Below are 27884 nucleotides of genomic sequence, written 5' to 3' on the forward strand. Positions count from 1 at the left end.
CCACTCTTTTTGCGTCGGGAAAACAAGATGAATCGACATCAAATACGAGTACAAATTATTCTTTATTTTTTAGCATACTTTAATTACAATTTTTTACATGGTTTTGCTTTTATCCACGTGATCCATAGATAACTTTGAGGTATCAGTCAAGTACGATGCCAGTGTTGTCGCTTATCCACCGTAAGTAGCGCTGCACGCGAGTGAAGACCGACGGCCGCTCGTCGTTGCACCCACTCTCGTCTATGAACGTTGCCACACCGATCTGCGAAGTATGAAGACAATGAAAGTTTCTGTGACAAGATATAGATGTAGTAAAAAAAGTATTGACCAAGTAAATAGTACATTGTGTACATGAAACTACCGTGAGACTCACTCATATTTTATATATTGTGTTTTAAGGGCGGTAAATAAGGAATTACGAACGAAAGTCTATTAGAGTTTAATGAGTCGATGTTCGTTATTCTAGTACCGCCCGTGCGACATACAATGCTTTTCATGACATTTGCGAGTAAAATTGTATATTTGTAAAAGAAAAACTAATATTGTTTCTAAAATTGCCGATACCGCTGACTGCGCTCTTGACACTCATGTCTCATGGGAAAGTAGATACATATGTTAGGGCTAAGACTAGTATATAACCAAGGTCATAAATACACATTTACAGCCTATTACAACGACTCAAAGTAAACTAGTTATAAAGTATTTATGGTGCACCGGATGGGATTCGAACTCGATACACGACAACTTCTTCAAATGAACTTCTTCAAATGAAAGACTTTTTTAGTTTAAGAAAATCTTATTGCAGTCACGTGTTATGTCTTTTACCCTGTATATCGAATTTGTAAATAAAAGCTCTACCTCTCTTTGTTATCGTGTATTTAGCAGGTGTTAATGAGCACCTTGACCTAGACAGCTCCGATGCCTAAGATGGCGACCGAAGGTAGTACCTACGGATTTTCTTGCCTTGTTGGGTAATGTCAACTTACCAAAATGACTTCCTCCGTAGAATTGTCCCATATTGTAATAGGTCCACCGTTGTCACCCTGAAAAAAAAAATGTTTTCCTTAATATTTAGTAACCGATACTGTCTATGTGTAAAAATCAGTAGCTAGTTAGCGTGCTGTGCCTGTTAAATTAAATTTTAAATTGTGTTTTAAAACTTTTGGTTTCATTTAACCAAAAGTGGGATAAGAGCCTGAAGCGATGTATTTTTGTTGGGGTCGCAGTTCTAACCTAACCTACTGTCCTGGTAGCGATTTATTTTTATTGGGGTCGCAGTTTTAACCTAACCAAAACTATTTTTATAATAATAGTAACTATATTCATTTTATGTTTCAGAAGAATACAAGCCTTCAAATTTTCTAAAAAATATGCAAAAGATGCAGAATTCAATCTTGAATCACTAAAACTAGTAGAATATATTGTTATACTTAATATGTAATCAACTATGAAATAAAAGTGTTTTATATAATACGTCGATGAAATAAATATCGACATTTAGTTGTTCTGTCTCATGAATAGTTGATCAAATGTATTTTTAAGCAAATAATAATCCTTGTACAGTTGTTCTAATAATTGTTTTAATATGTAATGACTATTCTATGAAGTGAAATTACTCCAAGAGAAAATATTAGTATTGAATATGCGATATATCGTTTTCGATGAAATGAAATTCGATAATTTTTCAAGGGCACATGACTTAATACCTATCAATCGATTATGAAGATCAAATCACTATTACGTAGATTGTACACTGATTTTATAATTACGTTTTCGTCCCACGGCATTTTGCATTTCGACAAAAACTAGCTTTTAATTTTTGCATAGGTACAAAAGACATACGCACGCGAGTTGTATGTATGGCTGCTCTATGGAAATCGGAAAGTGAAACGCGCTGTCAACACGTTTCAAAAACGCGCGTCGACTGCGCGTTTAAAAAATGTGGTGTGCGAAGGCTCTAAGACTTAACTTTCCTTAAGTTAGTTTAATAGTGGCATATGTATTTAAGTATGTATCTGTCTATATAATTATAATTTATCCGTTGCTTAGTACCCATAACACAAGCTTTGCTAAGCTTACTTTGGAACTTTGGGTCAATTGGTGTGAGTTGTCCCGTGATATTTATTTATTTATTTATTTTTATTTATTTGCTGGTCTATGTTTCGTTTAAGTCTTATTTTCTTAAGTTTTTTTTTATATTGTACCGTTTATTGCCCAAATAAACATTAAACATTACCGGGTTTTAATTTCAACAATATTGTCAAAAAAAAGTAGATTAAAGAATTAAGGTTTTATTGTTTGCGGGAGACCCCCGGCTGCTACATTTCGACTATATAATCTGATGAACTACAGATTGGAACGATTTTCGGTACCGTAGTCAGATTTAGTAGCTAGCGAAGAAATGGATATTGTGCTTTCAAATCGTGGTTCTTTTGTCCCATTTCGAAGCTTGCTTCCTAATCTAGCTTCGAGACGGGACTAAATATTCCCATTTCGTAGCCAGCTTCGAATCGAGAATATTTTTCTTTTTTCGAAGCTAGTATTCAAATTTAGCTTCGAGATAGGACTAACCCATTTCGTAGCCAGCTTCGAATCGGGAATATTTTTCCCATTTCGAAGTGAACCACCAAATCTGGCTTCGAGATAAGATTAAAGGATTCCCGTTCCGTAGCCAGCTGGGAATTGGGAATATTTTTCCCATTGCGAAGCTAGCTACCAAATCAGGCTTCGAGATGGGACTAAAGGACCAGAACTTTAGTATCATACGGTACCTTGCAGGTGCCGGCTTCCAAGTGGAAGCCACAAACAGTGTTCGGTGGCAGTTCGTTGAAGTAGTACGCGCTGCAGAGAGAGTCCGTCATCACGGTCATAAGCTTCTCACGAAGCGTCGGCGAGACGAATGTCACTCCTGGATAGCGAAAGTATTATATTATTCTTTATTTGTACATGATGCATATAAAATTAGCAGTTAACAAGAGAAAGTGATGTACAAAGGCGAACTTATCCTTCAAAACAGTCATAAAGTCACATGAAAAATTAGACAGGGTGGAGGGTGGCACATTTAGATTGGTCAATACTGATCATACGACTGACTGACTGTCCATACGGACTAGTCTGTAACTAGTATAAGACGCACAAAGATTCTTAGGAACCACGTCATCAATAGTAATGATAAAAAACTACATAACTACTGCTGCAGTTTTCATTTCCTAATAAGGTAAACGTCCGAGTGCCCGACACGCTAATGATATTTTTTTTTATTTTATATTTATACGCCGATATTTTTGACCACCTTGGCCGCTCCGAAATATTTGATGGCGACTGTACTCTTCAACTTTCCCTTACGCAATTATTTTGATTACAGTTAGTTCTTTCTCTGATCTCTCCAAAGCACACTTGGAAAATGGCTACCCTAAGTAATTACTGATCAATCTGCTTGTATATTTTACTATTTATGTTTACCTGGTGCGGCGATACCCCACCCTGACACTGTCGCCCCCATGCCGGCGAAGTTGAAGTTCACTGTGCTGAGGTACGGCAAACGGACGACGTCTATGGTATCTGAAAATTGAAGACGAAATAACCTACAGTAGCTATACTGGCAACGCTGCAATTACTCTTGAGAGCGTTTATACCTGCTGAGCTGGCAACGTTGCATTTTTGTTAGTTTTTTCTCGATTTTTCCATAAAAATTGAATGAAAATTAAAAATGTGGTCTGATAGAACTCTTCTTAATATATAGGTTAATGTGTCTAATCCAATAATTATTCGTTATAGACTTTTATTTTCTTTAAAAACCGTTAATAAACATTAATTCGTTTTATATTACGAAGAGTTCTATCAGACCACATTTTTAATTTTCATTCAATTTTATGGAATAATCGAGAAAAACTAACAAAAATGCAACGTTGCCAGCTCAGCAGTTATAAAAGCTCTTAAGTAGGATATCGTACACATCGCTAAGAGGGCTGTCCTCGAAAGGGTCTGCGACCCACCGAACATCTCTCCATGTACCTCGTCTGCGCAACCACGACCACTCTGACAAGAGTGTCCGACTAATAAGAAGAGAGGATATCGTACCAGTGAGCTGCATGGTGTTGGCGAGGCGTAGCAGCGCGAGGTCGTTGGCAAACGTGGCGGGCTCCCAGTCGGGGTGGACGCGGATCTCGTCCACGTTCACGATACGACGCCCGTTCTCGTAACGGTCGTACAGAGAGTGAGCGCCGAGAATCGCCTGCGGGTTGACAGTGACACAGTAGGTAGTGCCACCAGAGTTGAAGTGAATGACGTATGTGTACACACAACTACATCAATTACTGATTGCACTAACCTAACCAACGAAAATTTGGAAAACCCCAACTTTGTCTCTTCAAAGTTTAATATCTCAAAAACGGCTGAACCGATTTTGATAACACATGTCTAAGAACCAGCGCTAGCAAACATGCTTTCAAATAAAAAAACCGCATTCAAATCGGTTCACCCGTTTAAGAGCTACGGTGCCACAGACAGACACACACACACACACACACACACACACACACACACACACACACCCAAGTAGCACAAGTTGGTCGCATAACAGCCGGATAATGGATTTCATTTACATTTAAAGCTGAATAGCATTGATGTATAGTTGCTGAATAGCCGGCTATTCAGCAACTATAACTCTTATTTGGGCACAAATTATTCAGCTTTAAGGCCACATTGCCGTTTAATAGCGTTATAGTAGCGTTTTAATTGCGTTATTAAGGGTCACAGTAGTTATAAGGGCTGAATATCGACTGAGTAGAAGAGCGATGTTACCCTTTATTCAGACTAAACCTGACATGTGCACTCGAATTGGTATCTTAAACCTCAGCGGGTTCTGACTTTTCTGTATAAATGCGTAACATCAATGGTCGTAAATGAAACTTTTATGCTATGTGCCATCATGCAGAATATTTTCACAAACATTTAACATTGCATAATAGTTTGATAATGGCGGATGGCGGATTTTCATAATTGGTGGACAGTGTTTTCGGTATTCATTCGTAAAATATTACTGGGAATGCGAGTTTACTGTTATTGTATACATATGTTATCTAAGAAAATTTTCACGCGCCCCGAGAAGAATAAGGTTTTTAATCAAAAATAATGTGATAGTGTAACATGGTGAACATTTTACTAATTAATTTTGATTGTTTTTTCCGTCATTTGTAGATAAACCATTATTGCTATGATTTTAAGAAGTATAAATCGATGCAACAATCTTATATTGAATGTTCACAACATCAGTAATTATGAAGATATTGATATACACTAACAGCCTTATTCATAAAAAGTTAGAGCCTCCTTGAAGGCTCCTTGAAGGCCGATGCTAAAAAACATGATTCATAAACGTCTGTTAGCGCTAATCAGTCGATCAAGCTCTGCTAAAGTTAGAGGACTGTAGACCCTCCTTTATCTCCCTGCTAAGTCACAAAATGGCCGCCACAAGTTTGAACAGCTGACTTTGACAAGAGCAAAAAACCATACCGAAGATATATAAAGTGAAGGCAGGGCTACGCAAAGAATTAAAAAAAAACTGGAAAATTATTTTCAGGAATTTGTATTTAAAATCCTCTAAATTAGCAACAATAAATTAACAATAAATATGAAAAAAAATAGGATGATTAACATAGTTTGGCTTTTTACACAACATAAACATGCGGATCGGAAATGGCGGGAAAACAACATCTCGCTTTTATTTTTTTCCTGCTAATTTGCTGTCACTGCTGTCAATTTTTAAATTATCGATTAGGCCATTTTTTGTCTTTGATTTGTCAAGGTGGCCAACATAACGCGTCTAATCCGTTCTCAGCAGCTCAAACAACTAGCGACTGCTAGCAAGTGTTTATGAATCATACTTCTTACAACCGTCTAATTAAGCTTAATCATCTGCTAAACAGACCGATCAACCTCAATTAAGGTTTTTTTATGAATAAGGCTGTTAGAGGTTATACACAAAAAAATAGCGGTCAAACTTATAACACCCCTCTTTTTGCGTCGGGGGTGGTCGGGGGATAAAAGAAGAATGAATTAAATGAATGAGTGAATGTCAAAATCCCGCTGTCATTACATGACATGTTCTTGTGCGCGTGTCAAATTAATGAATCAATGAGGGCTATCGTTTTTTGTCTTACTAGATGGCGCCACTGTTGCGTGAGATTTTTAAGTGTGGCTTTTAAAGTCTGTTATCACGGGCGTGGAAACCAAGTTTAAATTAAAATCATATTTAAACCATCTTAAAACCGTATCATAAAAATATCGAGCAACCACAGTCTTGCGTAGTCCCGTTTTGTTCGGAAAAAAGGGAGGACAAAAGTTTTCGAAAGACAAAACTGTCTCAAAAACACAGACATTCATTGTCCCTTATCGCATAATTGCCATAATTAATTTCAGGTAATGCAAAATATTCAAAAAATTATTCTAATTATAAATAAACCCGCGTAGCTCACCCAAAAACTATGAGATTAACTAGATATTATGCGCCTCTAGTGGCGAATTCATACGCGATAGCCCTCATTGACTTTGGTGTAACAGGTCTCCACTGCCATTCAGCGGGGTAATGCTGTTGGTGTTATGGGCACGTTTGAGCTGGGTACGATGCAGGGGGAGGGTTTTAAGCTATTTTTTATGACGAAGAATGCTGCGGATGAATTTATCAATTCATCATCATCATCATCATCAGCCTACAGCAGTCCACTGCTGGACATAGGCCTCTTCCATGGCGCGCCACAACACTCTGTCTTCAGCCCCTCGCATCCATCCGCCGCCAGCGATCCTCTTAAGGTCATCCGTCCACCGTGCCTCAGGACGCCCTACACTACGTTTTCCCGTCCGTGGTCTCCATTCGAGGACCCGTCTGCTCCACCGTCAAAACCGTGAATTTATCAATTAAATTATATATTTTAGTCTATCTACATAAATGAAATGACATCAATAGTCACTATTTACATTTAAATAGCTTAAAATCGTAGGTATATTAAAAATATGTTTGGCGAAAAATAAAAGTACCCTAGAGTTACATCATCATCCCACAGCTGGGCACAGGCCTCCTCCCACAATGAGAGGACTTGGGCCGTAGTTCCCACGAGGGCCAAGTACGGATGGGAAACTTCACACACACCATTGAATTGCTTCGCTGGTTTGTTCAGGTTTACTCACGATGTTTTCCTTGACCGTAAAGCTCGCGATAAATTTCAAATGTGATTTCGCACATGAATTTCGAAAAACTCAGAGGCGCGGGCTTGAGAAGCGATAGGTCAAATCACTGGGCCACCACGGCCCACCACAGCCCTAGGGTTACAAAGAATATAATACCTGCACATGGTTGACCTCTTCGCCGTGGTGGAAACAGCAATGCGCCGCCGTGATCACCCACTCAGGATGCAGCAACGTCGCGCCGCAGAAGCCCAGCTCACCGGTCGTGCCTACCCTCGAATACAGAGCCACCTGCGACGAGGGATCGGGGGTAGAATAGAGCTCCATCAGTCGTGCTACGCGTTACCCTACCAACCAATACAGTCAACCAATTTTATTCCTAGGCCTTCACAGAACCGTGTCGTAATGACATTGTACGTCATTCAATAAACATTGTTATAGTAGACAAATAATATTATTTACTAAGACAGGGTTGCGTGGTGGCCTACATCTACAAGCTTTCAAGCTCTTGTTGAATTATTTAACAACTAGATTGCCAAGTGGTTAAAGGAACTAAAACAATTACTTGGCACACGCGTGACCTTACGATAGCTACGTTTATGCAACAATGTGTGTTAATGCAGCTCCCCCGCCTCCACACAGTAAGAACACACACAAATCACACTAAACCAACTATCATCACCACCACTCAACACTAACTAGTTTCGAACTCAACCAGAGTTCATCTTTAGAGCAACACTGTCGTTCATCAAAAAACTTTGAAGATGAACTCTGGTCGAGTTTGAATCGCGTCTGTATAGTGTATTCTTACAGTGTAGAGGTGGGGGAACTGCATGAACACACATTTCATGCATAGACGTAACTACCATAAGGGCGCGAATGAGCAAAGTAATTATTTTTGATCATTGATATTGATATGGACCTCCGCAAAATAACGCCGGCTTCAATAAATTATTTGAGGACCATGGTTTCGAGCTAGAGCTTTTATTACATTTGCTTTCCAAAGAGAAAACATCGTTAGGAGTACATCTGCGACGTAATTCAACAGTGTTTGCGAAGTTCACTACCCGCACTAGGCCCGCGTGTGAACTACAGCTCAAGCCATCTTATTCTGAGGTCAGTGGCCAGGGACGAGCCGCTTTCAGCTTCATTTACAACCTATAGCAAAGTAACATCATGTCTCATACAGCAAACTTGTGCGACAGCAAAGGAGTGGAATTCCCTGCCTGCGACTGTGTTTCCTGAACACTACAATTTGGCCGCTTTCAAGTCTAGGGTGAATGAGCATTTACTAGGCAAGCGTGCTCCATCGTAGGCCTCATCCTCGCTTTCCATCAGGCGTGATTGTGGCCAAACGCCCATATTGTATAAAAAAAAACACTTAGTACCAATTTTCTGAGTTAACTCCCTATTTCATCATTCATTGATTAATTGTATATGACAGACGGCATCACATTTATCCGACACATAAAATTTTACAATAAGTGGTGAAACAGCCCCCTAGTCTCAATCTCTTACCTGAAAAGGCCTGGAATTCTGCTCACTAATATCACCCGCGATAATCCTGCTTTGCCTGCTGCCCACACAAGACCCATCCTCACAGAGTCGCCAAGCACCAATCACCGGCAACATCAAAAACACAAGCTTCATCATTTTAAACCGCACGCTGAACGATCTTGTGTCGAAATGCTGTTACCAGTTATCTTGGATGGATGATAAGGACCGGGAAATTGTCGAGTGGTGATAGGAGATAAGCATTTCTTTACAGAACGACCTAGTTCACATGTCATAATTCTCGATAGACGATCCAAATATGCAGATACGACAAGTACTATCAAACGAATCGTGGCCCACATTGGAAACTTTCCACAGGAAACGTCATAGTGATATTGCGAGATCACTCTGTGGTGGGTCAGTAAAGGAATCAATACGGCATATACCGTAGTAGTACGAGTAAAGGGTAGTACAGATGTAGTGAACAATGTTTTTTCTTCGTATTTTTTCCGAGAAGTTCGTATTTACCTTTCTTTCTCAACTAGTTTCAGTAACTTTTCCGACAAAATGCGGTGTGTACCTAAATATTATTCAATAGATCTGTATATTATGTCGTTTTAGGAACCAGCAAGACGCAGGCTTTAGTCAAATAATCCTTTTAAAGCTTAATAGAAGTAAATACGATATAGTATCTCATACCTATATAATACAAAATGCTAGTTTTTTGTATGACGTACAATTGTATTGTAGCTATGAGACTTTCTCTTCGAAATAATTTACATAAATATAATTTTTCATATAACGGCTTTATTTTAGTCTCTAATTATTAATTATTTACGGGTTTTAACAACTAATATACATAAATAAAAACAAAGTTTATTTGAAAACATTATTTATTATATTTTCATCAAAAAAGTAAAATATTTAAAATAAAATAATGACATTTATAAACATAGGTATTCATGCAATAGTGAAATATTGTGGCAGTATGAATCGGCCGCGCTAATATAATCGCTCGTGGTCACCGGCCACTTCACTGTCAAAATGACAGGAGTGTTGTTGAAGGATCGACTTTATAGTTAGCGGTGGTATAATGTAGAGAATGCTAGTATTCCCTAGTAAGGTGGCGCCACTGGCGGACATAGTAGCACGGCCGAAAGGCGAAGTTAGCACATCGGGCGATAGCTACCACACTGCACCTCTCTCCTATACAATACAATGACACTGAACTAAAAATGTGTGATCGTAACATCTAAGGAAGGTGATTTAGATACAATATTGCCGCTTAGACGATTAACAATTTGTGAAAGTTGGCAGTAAAATTAATTAAAATTAGATTTATATAAAGACACGATAGTTTGTAGAAGCACTTACGAGGCGTGAAGCATACTTACAATTCGGCGGGGCCGCGGCACTGCTGCGCGAGCCTAACCCTAGCTACCTACTAAATGCCTCTTACACTTACGAAGAATCTAATAAGAAAGTTCTGATTTAATATTTAGGTACCGAAAATGTGGCATTGTCAATAGCAGCAGCGGCGCGGTGCCGCGTAAGAAGACACTTTATAATGGAAAATTAATTCTAGTACAATTACGTAGCTTACGTTAAATCTGTTGAGTACCACGGCTCCGAAGGTAGCGGCGGGCGGCGGCCGGCTACTGTAAATGCGGTTACAATCCCATCTCTAGCTAACGTCACGTCACGTCCATATCTAATGCGATATACATTACTCATCCGTCAAATGGTATTTGATTGGTCAATCACTATTAGTTCTAATAGAATTTCATTTATTCAGAGTTAGTAAAGTATTACTGAACGACATACATTTCTAGTTCAACTGAATTTACATACACTATGTCCATTTTACATACATTGTATAAATAATCAATATAATATATTTCTCAATCTGAAATTCAAACACTAAATTATTTCACCATAAATAGCGTCGCATTTAAAATTTTATAATTAAATATGTATTATTTTATAGTCGTTTTCGAAGTACAATACAACAATTACGTCGGGCGCTGGGATGGTACTCGGATAAAAATCTAATAATCTTCACTTAGTCGGTATACGATCGATACCGAGCGATAATAAATACAATACAGACGAAGGCAAATGATCCAAACACTCAATCACCGAACAGTCTTAAATAACGTTTTGTACGCAACGAAATATTAAACTTAATAACATTGCCGCTCGTGACAATTTCGTCATTAGCAAAGCTTACAGCAGCAAGCGTCGTGAGAAATGTGCGGCGTCCTCGGGGCGAGGTCGGATCCGCTCGGGCGCGCTCGGGGGCACTCGGGCGTGCTCGGGCGCGCTCGGGCGGATCCGCCGGCGCTCGGCCCGGCTCGGCGCACGGGGGCTCGCCTTTATCGCTTCCGGGACAATTAGCTGCGGACAGAAAAAAAAAGGATATAAGTTTTTGAAAACATAATATAAATAAAATATAAAGGTGATCCAAGGGTCGTAAAAACGCCTGTCATTTCCAAAACCTAGCCCTGTATCAAGTAGGGACTTTCTTACCATGTTACAAGATTGTGATTCAACAATTTCGACTCATAAATGGGACCTAAATTGTCATAGTGAATTGTGTAAGTGAAATGAGGGACGTTTTGGCAGATCCTTGGCAAGCATGTTATATTTGAACGTGTATTCGCAAAATTCTATCTACGTTAGACACGAAGTACGAGCATGTAACACTTTGTGTGAATATATAAAATGAATGTTAGTACAGTCGCCACCTATTTTGTAGCGGCCAAGGTGATCAAAAATATCGGAGCATGAACTCTAAAACCTTGAGAATAGAGTGCATGTTCCGATATTTTTGACCACCTCGCCCGCTCCGAAATATTTGTTATCGACTGTACAACGTTACAGTTAGTTAGTAAAATCGACATCGATAATCATTTTTGCAACACAACAATATGAATAGGAATTTAGTTACGAGGAATATGTATCAAATTACATTACATTACGGAAAATAATGTTGGATATGTCAGACAACACGTGACTATAATTTATCGCATTGAACGAGGAGGGAGGTTAAAAATGAAGAAAGTTAGTGAAACCCGACAGCATAAAGGTAGATTCCACGCACAGGGCGATTAATCGAGCGTTTCAACCGCCTCATCTATCTGGTCTGATCTGGTCACATTTTTTACGAATTGGCTGTAGATTTTGATGTTGTTTTCGATTTTTTTTAGAGTTCCTGTATTTCTACCAGATAACTAAAAAGCTGTATTAAAATATTCGGCCATTGTGTCAGAAAAGTGTACAGAAAAATGAGACGGTTGAAACGCTCGAATAAATGCCCCACTCATAAAACCCCTACTTATAGCAATACAACCATGCTTCATGCGTTACAGCGTCCAGCTACAGCGAGAATAAGAAGGTATGTGTGTTGACTGACTTCTTCTTGAGCGTGAAGGAGCGTCGCTTGGACTCATCCAACAACTTGCGACAAATGGGAATTGAGCGTGGAGGGAGAGGTTCAATATGAAGAAAATTAGTGAAACACTACAACAAAGGTATGTAGATTCTACTCACAACATCCTAAAACCCTACTTAAAGTAATACAAACATGCTTCATGCGATACAGCTACGGCGAGAATAAGAAGGGTTTTTGTTTGACTGAGTTCTTCTTGAGCGTGAAGAAGGAGCTTCGCTTGGACTCATCCAACAACTTGCGACAAATGTGAATTGAGCGTGGGGGGAGAGATTAAACATGAAGAAAGAGTGAAACCCCACAACAAAGGTAGATTCCACGCAATCACTTAGACTCATCCAAATCCAGTTGCGACAATTGTGAATTGAGCGTGGATGTGTTAACCTCTCACGGTTAAAAATGATGAAAGTTCAAAACACACACAAACAAACAACAAAAACTGTAGATTCCTCGGACAAAATCCTAAAACTCTACTTAAAGTAATACAAACATGCTTCATGCGATACAGCTACGGCGAGAATAAGAAAGTAAGTGTGTTGACTGACTTTTTGAGCGTGAAGAACAGAGAAAAAAAAAACCAAGTCCAGGTGCGACATTATGAATTAAGCCCGGAGGGAGAGGTTAAACATGAAGAAAGTTAGTGAAACCCCACAACAAAGGTAGATTCCACGCACAACACTAAAAACCCTACTTAAAGTAATACAAACATGCTTCATGCGTTACAGCGTACAGCTACGGCGAGAATAAGAAGGTAAGTGTGTTGACTGACTTCTTCTTGAGCGTGAAGAAGGAGCGTCGCTTGGGCTCGTCCTTGGAGGGCGCGGGCAGCGTGTGCGAGCGCGACGCGGGCGCCGCCGTGCGCGCGCGCAGCGCCTCCAGCCACCACGACATCTCGCTGTCGTCGTGCGCCTGCAGCAGGAACTCCGCGCCCATCGCCAGCCTGCGACGACACATTTTTTATACACAGTGTCACCTAATTTTCATATCTTCCGACATGGGAACAGTTCGCGGCATCTAAAATTTCTGTTACTGCCGGTCGGTCATTCATGAATCATAATTGACGGCATTTCTTTTTTTCATTTCAAATATTATCGAAGCGCAACTTTGAAAGAAAGTCTGTTTTATTCTTTATTGCTTTTTTTAAAGATTGTCTTAAACCGTTTTCCACATTTAAACAATTCCTTTTATTCACAGAGTTGACGAAGCCCCGCACAGCGGGGCTCCTTTTTCTTAATAAAAATACATTTTAAACTGAGACAGAAAAGCTTTGATTTTTATTTATTTTTTCTACGAACTGGATTATAACTTGAATACGGAAAACGTTTAAACAATATTTTAACAAATCAAACATAAATTGCACGAAAGTTTCCGGGGCTATGTCTGCTCGCAGACGCAATGACGATATATCACTTAGTTTGTATGCTGGTCTCACCTGAGCCGGAAGACGTGCTTCTTCTTTGTGTAATTGGCGGCGACCTCGACGACGGCCCCGTTGAGGTCGAGCGGCGCCTCGCCGCGCCAGCACTGGTCGGGCGCGGACTTGTAAGCCTTCTGGTCCTTGTAGAACGACATGCGCCCGTCCTTCGCCACCACGTACACTTTATCCCATGATCTGGAATTGTAATCTTAAATATAACACCAACCAAAAACCTTGACGGATAAGGTACAATGGTCTCCGAGAAAACTTATTTTACTTAAACGAGCAATTCTTGTATATTTATTTATTTCGGAGCTTTCGGACACAACCATTGGATTATTTCGGGGGTGAACAATGGATCTAGCTTGGTTTTATCTCTGAGAAAACGCGTTTTCAAGCTTTAGCCCGAGCTTGTCGCTCAGGTACAGTCGAGGTCAAAGATATATTTACACTTTACTACCTTGTCACTGTATGCCCTCTGTCAATTTCGCACAAAAGTTCGAACAGGAAGCGACAGCGACAAGGTAGTAAAGTGTGAAAATATCTTTACTAGGGATAAATAAAATCTTCCATAGGCACAAAACGTCTTCCACCCGTTCAACAATTTGCTGATGCTATAGGTTTAAAATAAGCCTTTTTTTGCTTTGCGCTCGCATCACACTGGACCACTAATTCTATCAATCATTACGATATGTAAGTATATGTTACCTGTTGGATGCGCGTTTGGCCGCTGACTCCCACTCGTGCTTGCGCACCAGGGTGCCTTCCACGCCCTCGTCCTCGCTCGCGGGGCTGGCGCCCTCTGTGCAATGACACAAGTATTATAACCACGCCACGCTACGCCTACCCCCCGATCCGGTTGGACACACTAAACATGTTCAATGGATTTTATTTTATTGAATAATACTACAATCCTTTCACAGGGTCGTTAAACCAGGGCTGTTTTTATTTATTTTTATTTAAAGGAATCATGACAACAGGCTGCAACTTTCTATGGGCCCTCATACGATAAAATAGGTAGCTCAAAAAAAATGTTTTTGCTGACCACTTGGTGCCACTGGCCTATTTTCGCACCTAAAATTTCGTAACCAAAACCATTAGATGCCATTTTAGAGCCTTTGAAAATGGATAACATGAGACTTGACTCGTTTCGTAACTCAGCACATTACTTCTTACTAATACAGTCGGATAAAGTTATAAAAACGGCACGTGCACTAGCCTATTCATGTCATGTATGAATATAGTTGCTTTTGTCTTGCTTGTTCTCTCTTTCTAGCTCAGAAAGAATGGAAGGCGCCTGTTAACATGATAATAAGTTTCAAACTCGTATAGTACGCAACATTTTACAGTAGCATTCATTCATTTTAACAATTTATTTAAAAACCACTGAACATCTTTTTAGTAAGCCTCTTCCTGAACAGGAGGTCGGTATAATAAATACCTGTAAAACTGCTACTAAAACTATGTCTAATCAGTAATCACTAGTGACAGGTTTGATACTAACTTCAACTCCTCGTTCCCATTGACATTCTCAATAAAAGCCACGCAAGTAAAACTTTTTTATTATAATAACCATGGGGGGTATAATTTAAACAATCACGAACCATGCGCACGGCACAACAGCACACTCAAAGCAAACTTTGCGAACATTAGGCTGGGCGTATACGCTCAACTTTAGATTCTACAAGGCATTCCAAAAGTTGATCGTGTGCGCCTAACCTAAAAATAAACTAATAGTGGACAGTGGTGGCGGACCGCTACAACAAAAGCATACTTTCGTTATTATTTTTATTTGACATCTAAATATTCGATTACAGTCAGATTGCCGTATAATTTACTTGCGGTTACGTTGTATCGAATACGATTTTCTAGCATTTGTCTAAGTGAGAGTACTGGAACATCTCTATTTATTTTAAAGCAGAGATTCCACCAATGTTGTGCGAGGATGTGTTGCGAGGAATATGTTTTTCATGAACCAATAGAAACGCTTCATTTACCTCGCCTCGCTCCGCTCAGCTGTTTCCACCAGAGATGTGCTCGCAACACATCCTTCATCATTATTGGTGGAAACGCAGCTTTAGTGCTTGATTGATGTCATAACCTCCTGGGGTTCAAAGTGATAATTCTAGGACATATTGTTAGCAATAGAACTAATATCTTTTGAAAAAGGAATAAAGTGACATTTTCTCTGTATTATTCAAATTTACAAAAAAATGAATTCAACTTTATATATGAGCCATTAAGTTTTAAATTTCGATGTAAATTTTTGTTGGTGGGTCGCAGGAGGATAAATGTAATGCGTTCTTTGCTCGCATAAATTCCGTGAATGTGTACTATGTATAGTGTTTGTAACAGTTATTTGTCCACGACCAGAACTGGAAAGGAAAGAACTGTAGGAACTTGGTGGGTAACAAATCTGATGATTACATGAACTTAATGTACCCATTTAAGAAAGTCTTCTTCCAACTGCGTTCAGATTATGACTACTTAAAAAAATCACATCATTTTATTAATTTGAAAACATTTTCTTTCTACTCTTTTAACATAATTAAGGGTATCTAAGAAGAGCAAATTTTCACTTATTGCATAGATAATTTTCGCAATCTTGCAACATGCACTTTCCATTTCGATCGCAAACCAATATTATTATTTTATTGTCTGACAATCATAACTACCGTTATTAAAGTCCCTATCCACTGTCCACTACGTGTACCTTCGTCGTCGCTGTGGTGGGCACCGGCGAGCAGTTTCTTGGCAGTCTTCCACCGAAAACTGCGGAAGGGCGACTTGCTCCGCGAACGCGACTTCACCTTACCGCTGCTAGAGGGCGTGGCCGGACTCGAACTCGAGCCAGCGGCTGGACGGATCAAGGAAGGTAGCGAATCGGGAAGGACGGGATGTATTAGGTTTCCATTGATCGATTACATCGAGAATCGATGTTTGAAATGGCAGTCGAGTGAAAAATGTAATTGTAATTTTTTTATTGTTTTCAATGGATGATTTGATCGTTTTTTTTTAATGAAATTATGAATGGTTATTTCAACCATTGTTTTTTTTTTAAAGATGAAATCGGATGATGTGAAGGATTCGGAGTAGAGGTGGAGAAAAAAAAAACAAAACAAATAATTCAAAGCAACACAAAAACGAACGCTTTGCAGCAAAAACAAAAGCAATCATGCTCAATAGTTTGATATTTGGACGTTTATCGTAATGTTACACATAACAGTTGTTAGGACATGCAACATACATGGACATATAACAGTCACCTACTACCATTCCGAATTAAAAGGGTTCTAAATAGGTTTAAGGGAAGTCGTGGTTCAAATAGGTTGTATTATTTCTTTCTATATGTTGTTTTAGTAGCCAACTTATAAACGCAAGTAAACTTTGCATTTGTAAGGTGAGGGGTAATCTCTTGAACCAGGGAATCGATTCTAGAAATTCTTTCACTGTCCCTGGAGGTGACTGTGGCGAAGACGAAGTTGTGAGCAACACTTAGTCCATCTACTTATATAGGTATGATAAAAATGATTAGAATTCTTCTTAAAAATATGTGTAAAAGTTATTTGTTTTCTATATATTAGAAAGCGAAGTGCAATACAATACAATAAAATACAAATATTCTTCAATATTGGCGGTCTATCGAAAATTAAAGAAAAAAAACTACTGGAGCGCTGAACTCAACAACAAAGTTGCATACAAATTTCATTGTTTTTAGACTGTAGCGCTTACGCTTGTAGCCGACTTATTTGACCGTTGAACCTTTTGCAACCACGACATCCCGCAACCCCTAAGTACAATACTCACTGGACAACCGTGCGGGTTTAGCGGGCGTCTGTTTGGAGGGCCCCGGGCGCTCGACGGCGGCCGAGGCCGGGGGCGGGGTCGGGGTCAGGGCCGGGGCCGGGACGGGGGCCGCGGGGGGCGTCGCCGGCCGGGGGCTAGCCTCTGCATGCGACACTACGTGCTAGTTAATGCTACACTACGACATGCTAGTAACTACATGCTACTGGAATGTGAGTGCGTATTCTAAGTTGATTTTACAATTGGCATCTAGTCTTACCCTCATCACCTCCACCCGTTTCGCGGCTGGACACAGGCCTCCTCTCATAATGAGAGGACTAAGGCTATTAGATCCCTTGCAAGTTTATTATTTCGCAGGTGCATACAGGGTTTCTCTTCACCAAAAAACTTACAGCAAATTTCAAAAGTAATTTCGCGCAAAAATTATGAAATATTATAAGGTGCTAGTCCGGGCACCACGGCTTAGTTAGTACTCCTATGCTTCGAATAATGCGCGTTGCTTGAGGGAATAATTTGAAATGTTCTCGCATTATTATATTACAATCATCCATATATTAGAATACACACACACACTCGACACAAATTAATACAGCAGGAATACCGTGCTGAGGCATGCATAGTGCTTTTTAATACTACAACATACACTAAATTACAAACTACTTAAGAATAGAATCACAGTTACTGTTAAGAACTACCTAAGAATATCGACCCTTTACCTGTTCGAGCTTTTAGTTTTACCCATTAATTTTATTAATACCCTACGACGGCTAATACTGCACATAGAATAAAGCTATAATAAAGCGGTAAATATAAAAAGCACAGCGTTTTATACAAAACATTTTTTATATAAAATATTTTTATAGAAAGCAAAAGTTTGAGAAGCAAGTAAGTGAGCACACATACTAACCTTATTTACAGCTTCTGTTACAGAAGGATACACAGTACACTCGATAATGATTCAAATAGGCTAAAGTATTAGAGCTGGAGCGGTAGAGTGACAAAGATAGAGTATCAAACCTTCACCGTGACTAGACGTTCACAAAGTAAATAATAATATAGAAAATATGTAAAACGATATAAAAATAAAGTTTACATGTAACGTGAGTGAGGGCAATCGGTGTTTATATTAACAATAAAATCCATAGAGAAATGTTCAGAAGACTTGAACATTAAATTGATATTTTCAGCACTCTATGAGATTTAAGGCATCGAAGACATTGAGCAAGTTCCATTGAATGGTGGGCGTCAAAAATAAAGCTAGCCACACAATGTAATTCTATTTAGCCGGCTCAATGTCAACGAACAGACAACTTAAATTCTTAAACACCGATTGCAAATAGATGATCGTGAAACAGTGAATCGATGACAATGGCACGAGAATAAAAATCGTCAGATGATACCATCACCGAAGATCTAGAGATGGTGATGAGCATTAAAAGTCGTGCAGTAATAAAGAAAAGTGCTATTTAGCCCCAACTACTAAACAAAACCTAAACAGACCTAAACGTATAACGTTGTACGTAAACACTGAAAGCCTCGAAGCTACGGTTAAATATAGTTACAAACTCGTGTACCAATTAGCTTGAGCTAGTTTCGAGCGTGGTGTAACCCGGCTAGATATCGTATACACCCATTTTAACTACCAAATCGAAGCTCATGCGTATATAGCCGGGTCTTTTTACATTGGTTGAGTTTTACCTGGCTGGGAGTGTGGTCGCTCTTGGGCCTTCTCAGCCGCTTTAGTGGACGTTCTCCTTACGACTACGCGTGTGCATGTGTGGACAACACATCGGTAAGTAACCGCCCTTTGACGCTCGATAGCGACTCGCGCGGCGAACGGTATGCAAGTCCCATTTAAGAAAAGCAAATGTGATTGATACATTTTGAAATGGCATTTTTTTTTAATATTGAACATAGAAAAAAAATGTTCTGAATGCCAATTGTGCGGTATTTCACCTCATGAAATTCACTTTGCTATGGTTGGGTGCAGGCAAATAATTGTTATATGTACGGTCTAGTCAATGAGAGGGGATTTTTGCATAAACTAATAGATTCTTCACGCAAAGAAACCCCGCCGACTGAAACTGCCTTACAATAACATATGAACCCACGCTTACACAGCGGAAACAAAATGGACTGCATGATACAGAAAGACTACCTACAGTCTTGGGCAAAGATATCGACACGGCCAAAGTTGCAAAAATATGTATACACGGCCTTAATGTTAAGTGCATAAAGTCGTGTATACATATTTTTGTAACTTTGGCCGTGTCGATATCTTTGCCGTTGACTGTACATAACAGTCATCTTTAGTTAGTCGTTCGCCGTCCGAGTACGCTTACTAAGGGCAATGAATTCACACGTAAAGCGGCAAGCGATGCCGTAAGCCTTCCATGGCCTATCATAGTGCAGAAAGTGCTTCTTTTTATAACCAAGTCGATATTCGCATATATTCTGAAGTAACAAGTGTTATTGCAATATGCAAGCTGCATTCACCTGTTGTTGGTGAAAGTTAGTGGAAATTGTTCTCGTATTAAGTTTTTCTCGAGTGCTTAAGACATTACACATGCGTGCTTACATTGCAATATGTGATTCGAAGTGATGTTAACTTGTTCTCTCGTTAAGTTACGTTAAATCGGATTATGTTGATTGGAACTCGCATAACATCTTTTTTAACTATCAATAACTGTTCAAAGACATGATACGAGTGTAGTTCTTAAAAACAATTTTCCTGACAAATAGCTTTTATTCCTATTTAGTTGCATACAAAGTTGACCATCAAAACTGACATCAGCTGCACATAACAAAACGCACGCTTTATGAAATTCTTACTGGTTATTATCTTCTTAATGATTTCATTATCCGTTCACCATTTGCTACGTGTAGTGCACAATCCCAAGTTATGTGAAATTGTGTCTTTATTTTATTATGAGAGGGAGGCAAACGAGCATGCGGCTCATCTGATGGGAAAGTACAGCCATCTGCATTAATATCTGCCGTAGCGGAGCGTACAAAAACATTTGACATGTCCTACCAGCTCTAGAAATACATTTTAATCAGATATTTACGCACACTTTGCTGTGTCAGATATTAGTGCTGGTTGCTGTACCAAAACTCAAGGAAAGTCATTTCGATCTGTTGCCGGCCTTTAAAGAAATAAGCCCAATTGTTTGCTCAATCTTGATAGTCACCTTTCACAACCACACTTGATCAGGCCCTACGAAGTGCAAAATTCCAACTTCGTATCTTGCCGTCCCGCTGACGCTTATATTATTTAATAAGAGAGTGAGAGGGACGGTACAATAAGAACTTAGATTTTCGTAGTAGCTCCCATGTCTCTCAACTAAAGATACCTTGTTAGTCTTACCTTGTGGTTGCGGCTCTGGCGAGGCGGCTCGGTCGACCTGGTCCTTGGCCGCGGCGGCGGCGGCCGCCTCCGCGGCTTCCCGCTCCCGCTTTTCCCTCTCCGCAGCTTCGGCTGCCTCCTGGCGTCGCTTCATTTCCTTCACCTCGAACTGAAGAAATCAAAAGGGTTTGGTTAAGGTTTTGATGGTATGGGAATGTAGGTGGACGAAGAGGAATGTGCGAGTGCAAAAACCTTCAGGGCGTCCGCTGCGTTAAGCGAGTCCACAGATTGGCTTGAAGCGGCGTGCTTGTTTCATTTATTTATTATTTTTATAAACCAACATGTCATCTAATGTAGCAGCGCTGCATGAGGCGGGTCTCTGCTCTATTGAAACTTATTGAAACAGCACGCGGCGCAGACGCCAAGCCGTGCATCCGCTATACAGCGCAGCTTAGTTTTTAGGTATTCGTTAGTCACAAATTATTGACGCAGTATGAACCACAGCCAACGTCCAATGCCTTTTTAGGACATGTGAAAGATATATTTGAATGCTTAGATCTATGAGCCTTTGCAAAGTTTTTTACTTCACTTTTACTACAAGCCGTTTATTTTTGCTGCACATTCCTACTTGACCCACAGTTGTGTTCATTTGTTAGAGCAAACTGCGAATGGGTTAGTCAAGTTGCTACATAGAATATAATCGATAATCATTATTTTGAAACAGTCAACGGCAAAATATAAAACCCAAGTACCCATAAAGTACCGCCTATTGCCGTAGTAATAATATTTTTTTTTTTTTTTCAAAAATCAAAATGTTTCTTTTGTAAGTACGCCGCAAAAGGCTCAAAAGAGCCCATGTAAAAACATGTAACTTCTTTTTATACTACTAGCGGTTACGAAAAGACCATATTTTTATTCAAGTAACAAGAAGCCCATATAGTATCGCCATGTCCGACCGTCCATCTGCCCGTCCGGGGTTTAGCTTAGATACTGTCAGTGCTACAAAGCTATAATTTTTCACGAGACTCATACGTACTTGATCGTTTTTCTTAATACCTTAGAGTACAAAACTGTTAACATTTGATTTTGCAAGATATTTTTGCAACGAAAATTAAGCACATAGTTAAAATAAAGTTCAATATTGTAAGTAACAAGCATCAATCAAAAGCCATGCATAGAAACCAGCATTTAAACAGCGTCATGCGATATACCAGACACCACTTACACTATCCAAGTATGTATAGTACCATTCCGCTTCAGGATAAAGGAGTGTGCGCGTTTGGGCCAACAAAATCAAAGAGGAATTCAGAGGAATCGTCTTTACGTCCTTCCCTAAGTCATTAACAGCTTTATTACTGCTTGTAAGTCCAGGTAAAGAGAGAACAGCGACGTCACTTACACTATCGGGTTCAGGGGTTTTACTTTTCCTAGACCATTTTCTGAAGAATCTCTTTATGCTTCCTGATTTAGATGAGGATGAGCTTGCATGCCTAAGGAGAGAAACGTTAGGGAAGATGTGTAGGGATGACAGTCTTTCCCAAAGGATGAAGTCTATGCAGGATAAAGATATGCTACAAGGGTTGTTTTCGGATTCGGCTGGATATTCGAAGAACACAGAGCTGTATATGTCAGGGGTTAATGTGTTTCTCTTTAGAGGGGAAATAGGAGGGCTACTGAATTCAGAGATAGTTGACAAGCTATTGTTCCCGACTTTGGTCCAGAGGTAAGAGTCATTCGGTGCGAATTGTTTTGAGAAGTCCAATGTCAATTGTCTGGGTTGGATTTGTTCGGTCATCTTGTATTTTCCACTTTTGTGTATTATTTCTTTGACTACGGCGCCGACTGGGGGCTCGTTGGGATAGTTATAGACGGATGGGAGGCTGTTTCTCTTCATGGGAGGGGGAGGTTGGAAGGTGAAGGTGGACTCGTCATATTTGTCCCAAGGCTGGACGCTAGGCCAGAGCGTCGCTTCACGAAGTTCAAGCTAGTGACGGGGTTAAAAAGAAAAAAGTGTAAGTGTGACACCAGTGCAAATAAATACAGTGAAAGTGCAAAACTTTATAAAGACAACACAACAAAGGTAATGTTAATTAGGATCTGTCTGTGGTATAAAAAACTACTATTAAGTCATGCGTTTAACAGCTAACTACGATTAAACAAAACGCAAAACAAAAAAAAAACCACCACTATTATTGATTTCTTTAGGGCAGTCAAAAATAAATATTGATGAATCACCCAGCAAAATAAATAAATATTATATAGTAAAATGATAGTTTTGTGACAGGCTATATAGTTGGCGCTAGTATTGTAAGGTCCGTTCAATTTCGACATTTGCGGCAAGTCTGTAATTTATTAAATATAAATGAGCCAATCACAAGCAAGGCTGTAACGTCCAATGGACCTGACGATACCAAAGCCATCTATCGATATTTCGCCCGTCAAGAATCCCCCATCGACTTCAAATCACCAATTGACCAAGTCCCAAAACACGAGCTTACACTAAGGGTGCTAGAAAACAGAATACATATATACTATAGGTACACATATTTATACCCACTTAAATAGACAATACACATATAAAACTCAAGAACAAACATTCGTATTTCTCATACGCCTATCTGTCCCGAGCAGGGATTTAACGCAGGCCACACGGCGGCCACGACGTACAAAATACGCGTTCTTGCATCTAAATAACCACGACGACGTCTTTACACGCGTCAATGTGTGCGTAAGATACACAGGGCTGACTATCGCAAAACCCTAGTACTATAAGTATCTAGTACCAATGACATTTATATGTAGGTATGGCTTAGATATGTGCAAATAAATGTAATCGTTAATCTTACCTATTTATTTAAACCTACTTAAAATGTGTCTGGCTGTGTATTTCGCATTATTATTTTTAATTACAATAGATATACGACTACAAACTACAAACTTAAATGAATTGTTAGGGTTTCAGAAATCATTTATTTATAAAAGGAAGTAGGGAGGGTACCGTTACCATTTCGCAAAAAATTATTGCTCCCGAACTTAGTGCCGTGCGGCCTACATACATCGCGTTGCGCACCCGACTGCTTTCCTGCGGTTTTCCTGCAATCTGCACTTGAGGGGTGGGGTAACTCAAAACGGTGCGGGGTGGAGCGTGGCCATTCTGTACGTTAGTACTATTATATATTCTGTGCCCCAGCACCTCATGTTTTGTGAGTTCTTACATCACCCACCTGACTATGCGGTCGTCAGTACATCTAAAGCCTCATTGAGATAAAGCGAGAAATATTTTGCGAGTCGGGGTCTATAACCCTCGATAGTAAACTTATCTCGTGCCGTCGAAATCAACGCCTCAAAGTGGGCTAAAAGGCCGAAGAATTCTTAGATAAAAACTTAGAACATCGTACCGTGGTGAGTCGCTGTAGCGCGCTGAACCGGTCCTCTTGAGCGGCGGCGGACTTCTCGAACGCCTCGTGCTTCTTTATGAGGCTCTCCACTTCGTCTATGGTGTGCCCGAGCTCCTGGGACATGAGGTACGGCTCCTGAGCTATCAGCCAGGCCTCCGCGACGGCCGCGTCGCGCGCGAACTGGTACACCTCCAATACTGCAGGTAAACAAGTCTAATGAGTTACATTAGGTCAATAATCTGCGTTTTTGCGGCGTTTTTGTTTCGTCATTACCGTTTCGGCAAGTATTATTACAAGAGATGAGGACTACATTTTTATGAAAAATAAAGACAAATACCGATGCCAAATCTAGTGTCAAAATTCTTACGTCTTGTTCGTTGACCGTTGTGCTATGAAACGTGAGATGGTAATGACGTTTAAGCGAGCATTTAAAATATTTACCCAGTCGTTCGTTATTAATTGCTAGCAAGAACACGAATTAAATTTGAATCAGCTAGCATCTTTTTCTACGCCATCTTAGAGGTCATCCATAAATTATGTCACACGAACAAACTTAGTTGCGATTTTCAGTAATAATAAGTTAGATACAATATGGGTATTTTTAATAAAATTTGGCTTTGACACGTCGTTTTCTAAAACGAGAAATTGGCAGTGACAAAAAAAAGTACAAAGAGCAATATGAACACAACTACAACAAACAGATGACTCACTGAGCTGCAGATTCTCCCAGCGCTCCTCCCAGCGGCGCAGCAGCGCGTTCCTTTGGTTTGTCAGTTGGAGCAGCTTTTCCTTGATGTCTGTGGCCGCGTAGTGCTGCCGCGAGAGCAGCTCCTTGCCGAGAGAGATACAAGCGGAGAAGTTGTCTTCGCGCGTATCTATCTCCGCCTTCAGGGACTGGTGGTTGTTCATGAGTAGTTCTACGCCGCTCACATCCCTGGCAAAAGAACAGAAATGTTATTTACACAAGTTATGCGTACGTTCGCTAGAGTAGATGAACTGCGGATGACATTTTGCTCATATCCTGCAAATACTTCAAGAATATTTCAGCAGATTGATAGCCTAGGTTAGTTTAACTGAACACAGCTGTAAAAGTTTTTCGGAGTTTCGGGTCAATGTTACGTGCCAAATGCCTAACACTTTTCGAGTTTAAAAAATCGATGAAAAACCTTTAGGCAGTTGTCTCACCGCCGGCGAGGAAACGATTGGCTATCGACTATTTTCTAGCTCAAGAAACGAAAAAAAGATATAAGTTCCTGTGTGAGTAAAAGAGACATATATATTAATAGTTGATCGCTGGCGGTTCACACTGCCGGCGAGAACTCGCTCTTACATCTTTCGTCGCAGCGACAAGAGCTATAAAACTCGCTGAGCTATAAAACTAGCTCAGCAATACCCGGCTCGAGCGAGTGGAGCGAGTAATCGCCCGTCGTGCTCGAACACTCGCTTTTCACTGCTCGCCCACTCGTTTCTAGTTACTCGCTCTGCTCGCTTCTCGCTCATCGTCGGCGGTGGGACAAGTGCCTTACAACGAGCGTTCAGTCAAAGAAAAGCAATAACACCTCCTGAAATGTTCCGGGAGAATTTAAAGACATCCAGGAATAAAGTGGGTTGAATCTATATTCAGCCCATATTGACTACATGGTCAGAGCAACTACCGTCATTCTTAGAAAACACACTGAAGTCTGTGATCTGGTATGAAAATGAAATTTTTGTTGCAAGTCTAATTTCACCCACTTCTAGTATTTAGGTTGACTTGAAGGCATGGATTATGATTATGAAGTTTGGATGACACTGCTAGTGTAGTCAGCACAAAAGTTTATATTAAAACTTTTTTTTATATAAACAGTGGGACAGAATAGGCTGATAATAATAATAAACATGACCGTCAGTTTGCCGTTTTACAATTGATTGAGACATAATTACAAAGCATTCGTAATCGACTTATGTTATGGATGTTCATGCGAGAGCGGCGGTGATTGCTTTTGACCAGGTGACTTGCTTGTTCGTTTTTACCTATCACATATATACATGTTACCTAGGCTTTTCTCCGGTGTTCATCTGCCTAACGACATCGTCCATCCAGAGCGTGAGATTCCGCACTTGGTTGAGGAAGCGGTACAAGTCGTCGGCGTCTTCGAGCTTGGCCTTGCGCGCTGCGCAGGCGGCTTGCAGCGAGGCCCACGCTTCGGCAACTTCCGCCTCGCGTCGGGTGATCTCGGCCGCTTTGTCGCCGGCGTAGGACGCGCCCAGGCGGCCGCATTCCGCGCTTATTGCTTCAACCTAGCAAAAATTACTGGTTTAGTGTTTTTAGATAAATAAAGGGCTGGTTCGATCATTATCCCAAAATCTTAATTTACCTGTACCGTTTTTTTTCAACTATTTTTTTTTCATTATGGTTTTTCACTAAAGGTAATTTTCACAATCGCGTTTTTACCCAATTATAATCGACATTGCAACAGTGTCTACGGAGCTCCGCTAGGCGGAGCTCCTACTTCTGTGTGTGTGCTTTTGGCCCTTCGGGCCAATGCAAACTTAAAATAACCTAAACCTACCTATGTTTGTGTGTCAATTAAAATGCAAAGAAAAAAAATCACGCTACTTTTGCGCTGCAGCGCCGACGCTGAGATCGTCGCTCGCGCGCCGCACGCACTAAAATACCTGGTGCTGTGCATGAATTAAAAGTCGCTGAAATTCTAGCTGCACACTGTGCTGAGAGCTCGTCGCTGAGTCGCTACTGCGTACCTGGTGTGCAGCAGCTGCTTGCGTTGCAGCGCGCCGACGCTGAGCGCGTCGCGGCCGAGCTCGTCGCTGACGCCGCGCGCCGTCTCGCTCGCACGCACTACAGCAGGGGGCAGGTACCTGGTGCTGCAGCGTGGTGAGGTCCTGCATGAAGGTGTGGTGCTTGCGTTGCAGCGCGCCGACGCTGAGCGCGTCGCGGCCGAGCTCGTCGCTGACGCCGCGCGCCTTCTCGCTCACACGCTGTAGAGTGTCCTTGCAATCGTGGAAGTACTTGTGCAGCTCTCGGGACGCCATCAGCATCTGTAATGACAAGCACGTTAGTATATCTGAGGCATACTTCAGCTGTTTTTAACCCCCGACCCAAAGTGTTCTAAGTTTGACTCCAATGTCTATTGTGTGTGGCATCGTAGTTCTCTAACAGATGGACCTTCCGTTTCAACCGGGGATCAACTCCGAGAAGTCAAGCTTTATAGCCAGGTTTCAGTAAGCTGGGCCGTGAGAGGGTAGGACAGAAAGCATTTAACTGGGCCTCTATTCTAGTATGCGAAGACACTACTATTAATTCACCAGTAAGTTACCTGTGTGCGAGTCTCGATGAGTTCGAGCAGATCCTGCCAGGTCTCCTTGAGCCCCTCCTTCCACTGCGCGATGGTGGCGTTGTCCGAGTGTCCCATGCCGATCATCTGGTCGGCGATACGCTCTGCCGTCGCCACGCGCTCTGAACCCACGGCCTGCGTCTCGCGGGCGAACTCCTTGAAACGCTCCCAGAGCAGCTGCAGACAAACGCGTCATTTAACAAGGTGTTTACGGTACGTCATCAGCCGTAGAGATAGGGGAGGAAGTTGCCAATCCTCGCCAAGCTTGGCAGCAAGTTGGTGAGCGCAGTATAGGATGTAAGGTTGCCAAGACGACGCTGCTGCCCGCCCATCTTATGGTATTATCGCACCGGTTTCTATTGGCCCGCCAAGGCATTTGAATTTCGCCAGCACACCTATCAAAATAGTGGCCCGGCACCGCCTAAAACTTAAAAAAATGTTGTCCACCTAGAAAATC

General features: G+C 40.8%; 3 protein-coding genes across 9 annotated transcripts in view; all 3 read right to left on the reverse strand.

Moving 5' to 3' along the window:
• Positions 1-43: 43 nt before the first annotated feature.
• On the reverse strand, positions 44-8875 carry LOC141429430 (brachyurin-like). The gene is made up of 7 exons (XM_074089735.1): positions 8701-8875; positions 7342-7473; positions 4081-4234; positions 3463-3561; positions 2772-2908; positions 987-1043; positions 44-262 (listed from the first exon to the last, which is right to left on the reverse strand). The coding sequence occupies exons 1-7, from the start codon at positions 8833-8835 to the stop codon at positions 143-145; spliced, it is 834 nt and encodes a 277-aa protein (XP_073945836.1). The 5' UTR covers positions 8836-8875; the 3' UTR covers positions 44-142.
• Positions 8876-10983: 2108 nt separating this feature from the next.
• The window catches only part of beta-Spec (spectrin beta chain), a 60715-nt gene continuing 43814 nt past the window's right edge, over positions 10984-27884 (reverse strand). The window contains exons 27-38 of one of the 7 annotated variants that reach the window (XM_074090234.1): positions 27410-27604; positions 26952-27131; positions 26128-26372; positions 24803-25026; positions 24093-24289; positions 20716-20863; positions 17352-17492; positions 16258-16401; positions 14253-14346; positions 13560-13739; positions 12897-13067; positions 10984-11073 (exon numbers count right to left, since the gene is read on the reverse strand). In XM_074090234.1, the coding sequence (XP_073946335.1) occupies positions 11070-11073; positions 12897-13067; positions 13560-13739; positions 14253-14346; positions 16258-16401; positions 17352-17492; positions 20716-20863; positions 24093-24289; positions 24803-25026; positions 26128-26372; positions 26952-27131; positions 27410-27604 (1923 nt within the window). In that variant the 3' untranslated portion in view covers positions 10984-11069. Of the gene's footprint in view, positions 11074-12844; positions 13068-13559; positions 13740-14252; positions 14347-16257; positions 16402-17351; positions 17493-19046; positions 19110-20715; positions 20864-24092; positions 24290-24802; positions 25027-26127; positions 26373-26951; positions 27132-27409; positions 27605-27884 lie in introns of those variants that run through there. The other 6 variants (XM_074090235.1, XM_074090237.1, XM_074090238.1 and 3 more) reach the window with 6 other exon arrangements.
• Positions 21835-23114, reverse strand: LOC141429859 (uncharacterized). Its single transcript, XM_074090419.1, has 2 exons — positions 23106-23114; positions 21835-22678 (listed from the first exon to the last, which is right to left on the reverse strand). The coding sequence occupies exons 1-2, from the start codon at positions 23112-23114 to the stop codon at positions 21893-21895; spliced, it is 795 nt and encodes a 264-aa protein (XP_073946520.1). The 3' UTR covers positions 21835-21892.

Source organism: Choristoneura fumiferana, chromosome 7 (genome assembly GCF_025370935.1).
Source record: "Choristoneura fumiferana chromosome 7, NRCan_CFum_1, whole genome shotgun sequence".
Classification (NCBI taxonomy): Eukaryota; Metazoa; Arthropoda; class Insecta; order Lepidoptera; family Tortricidae; genus Choristoneura; species Choristoneura fumiferana.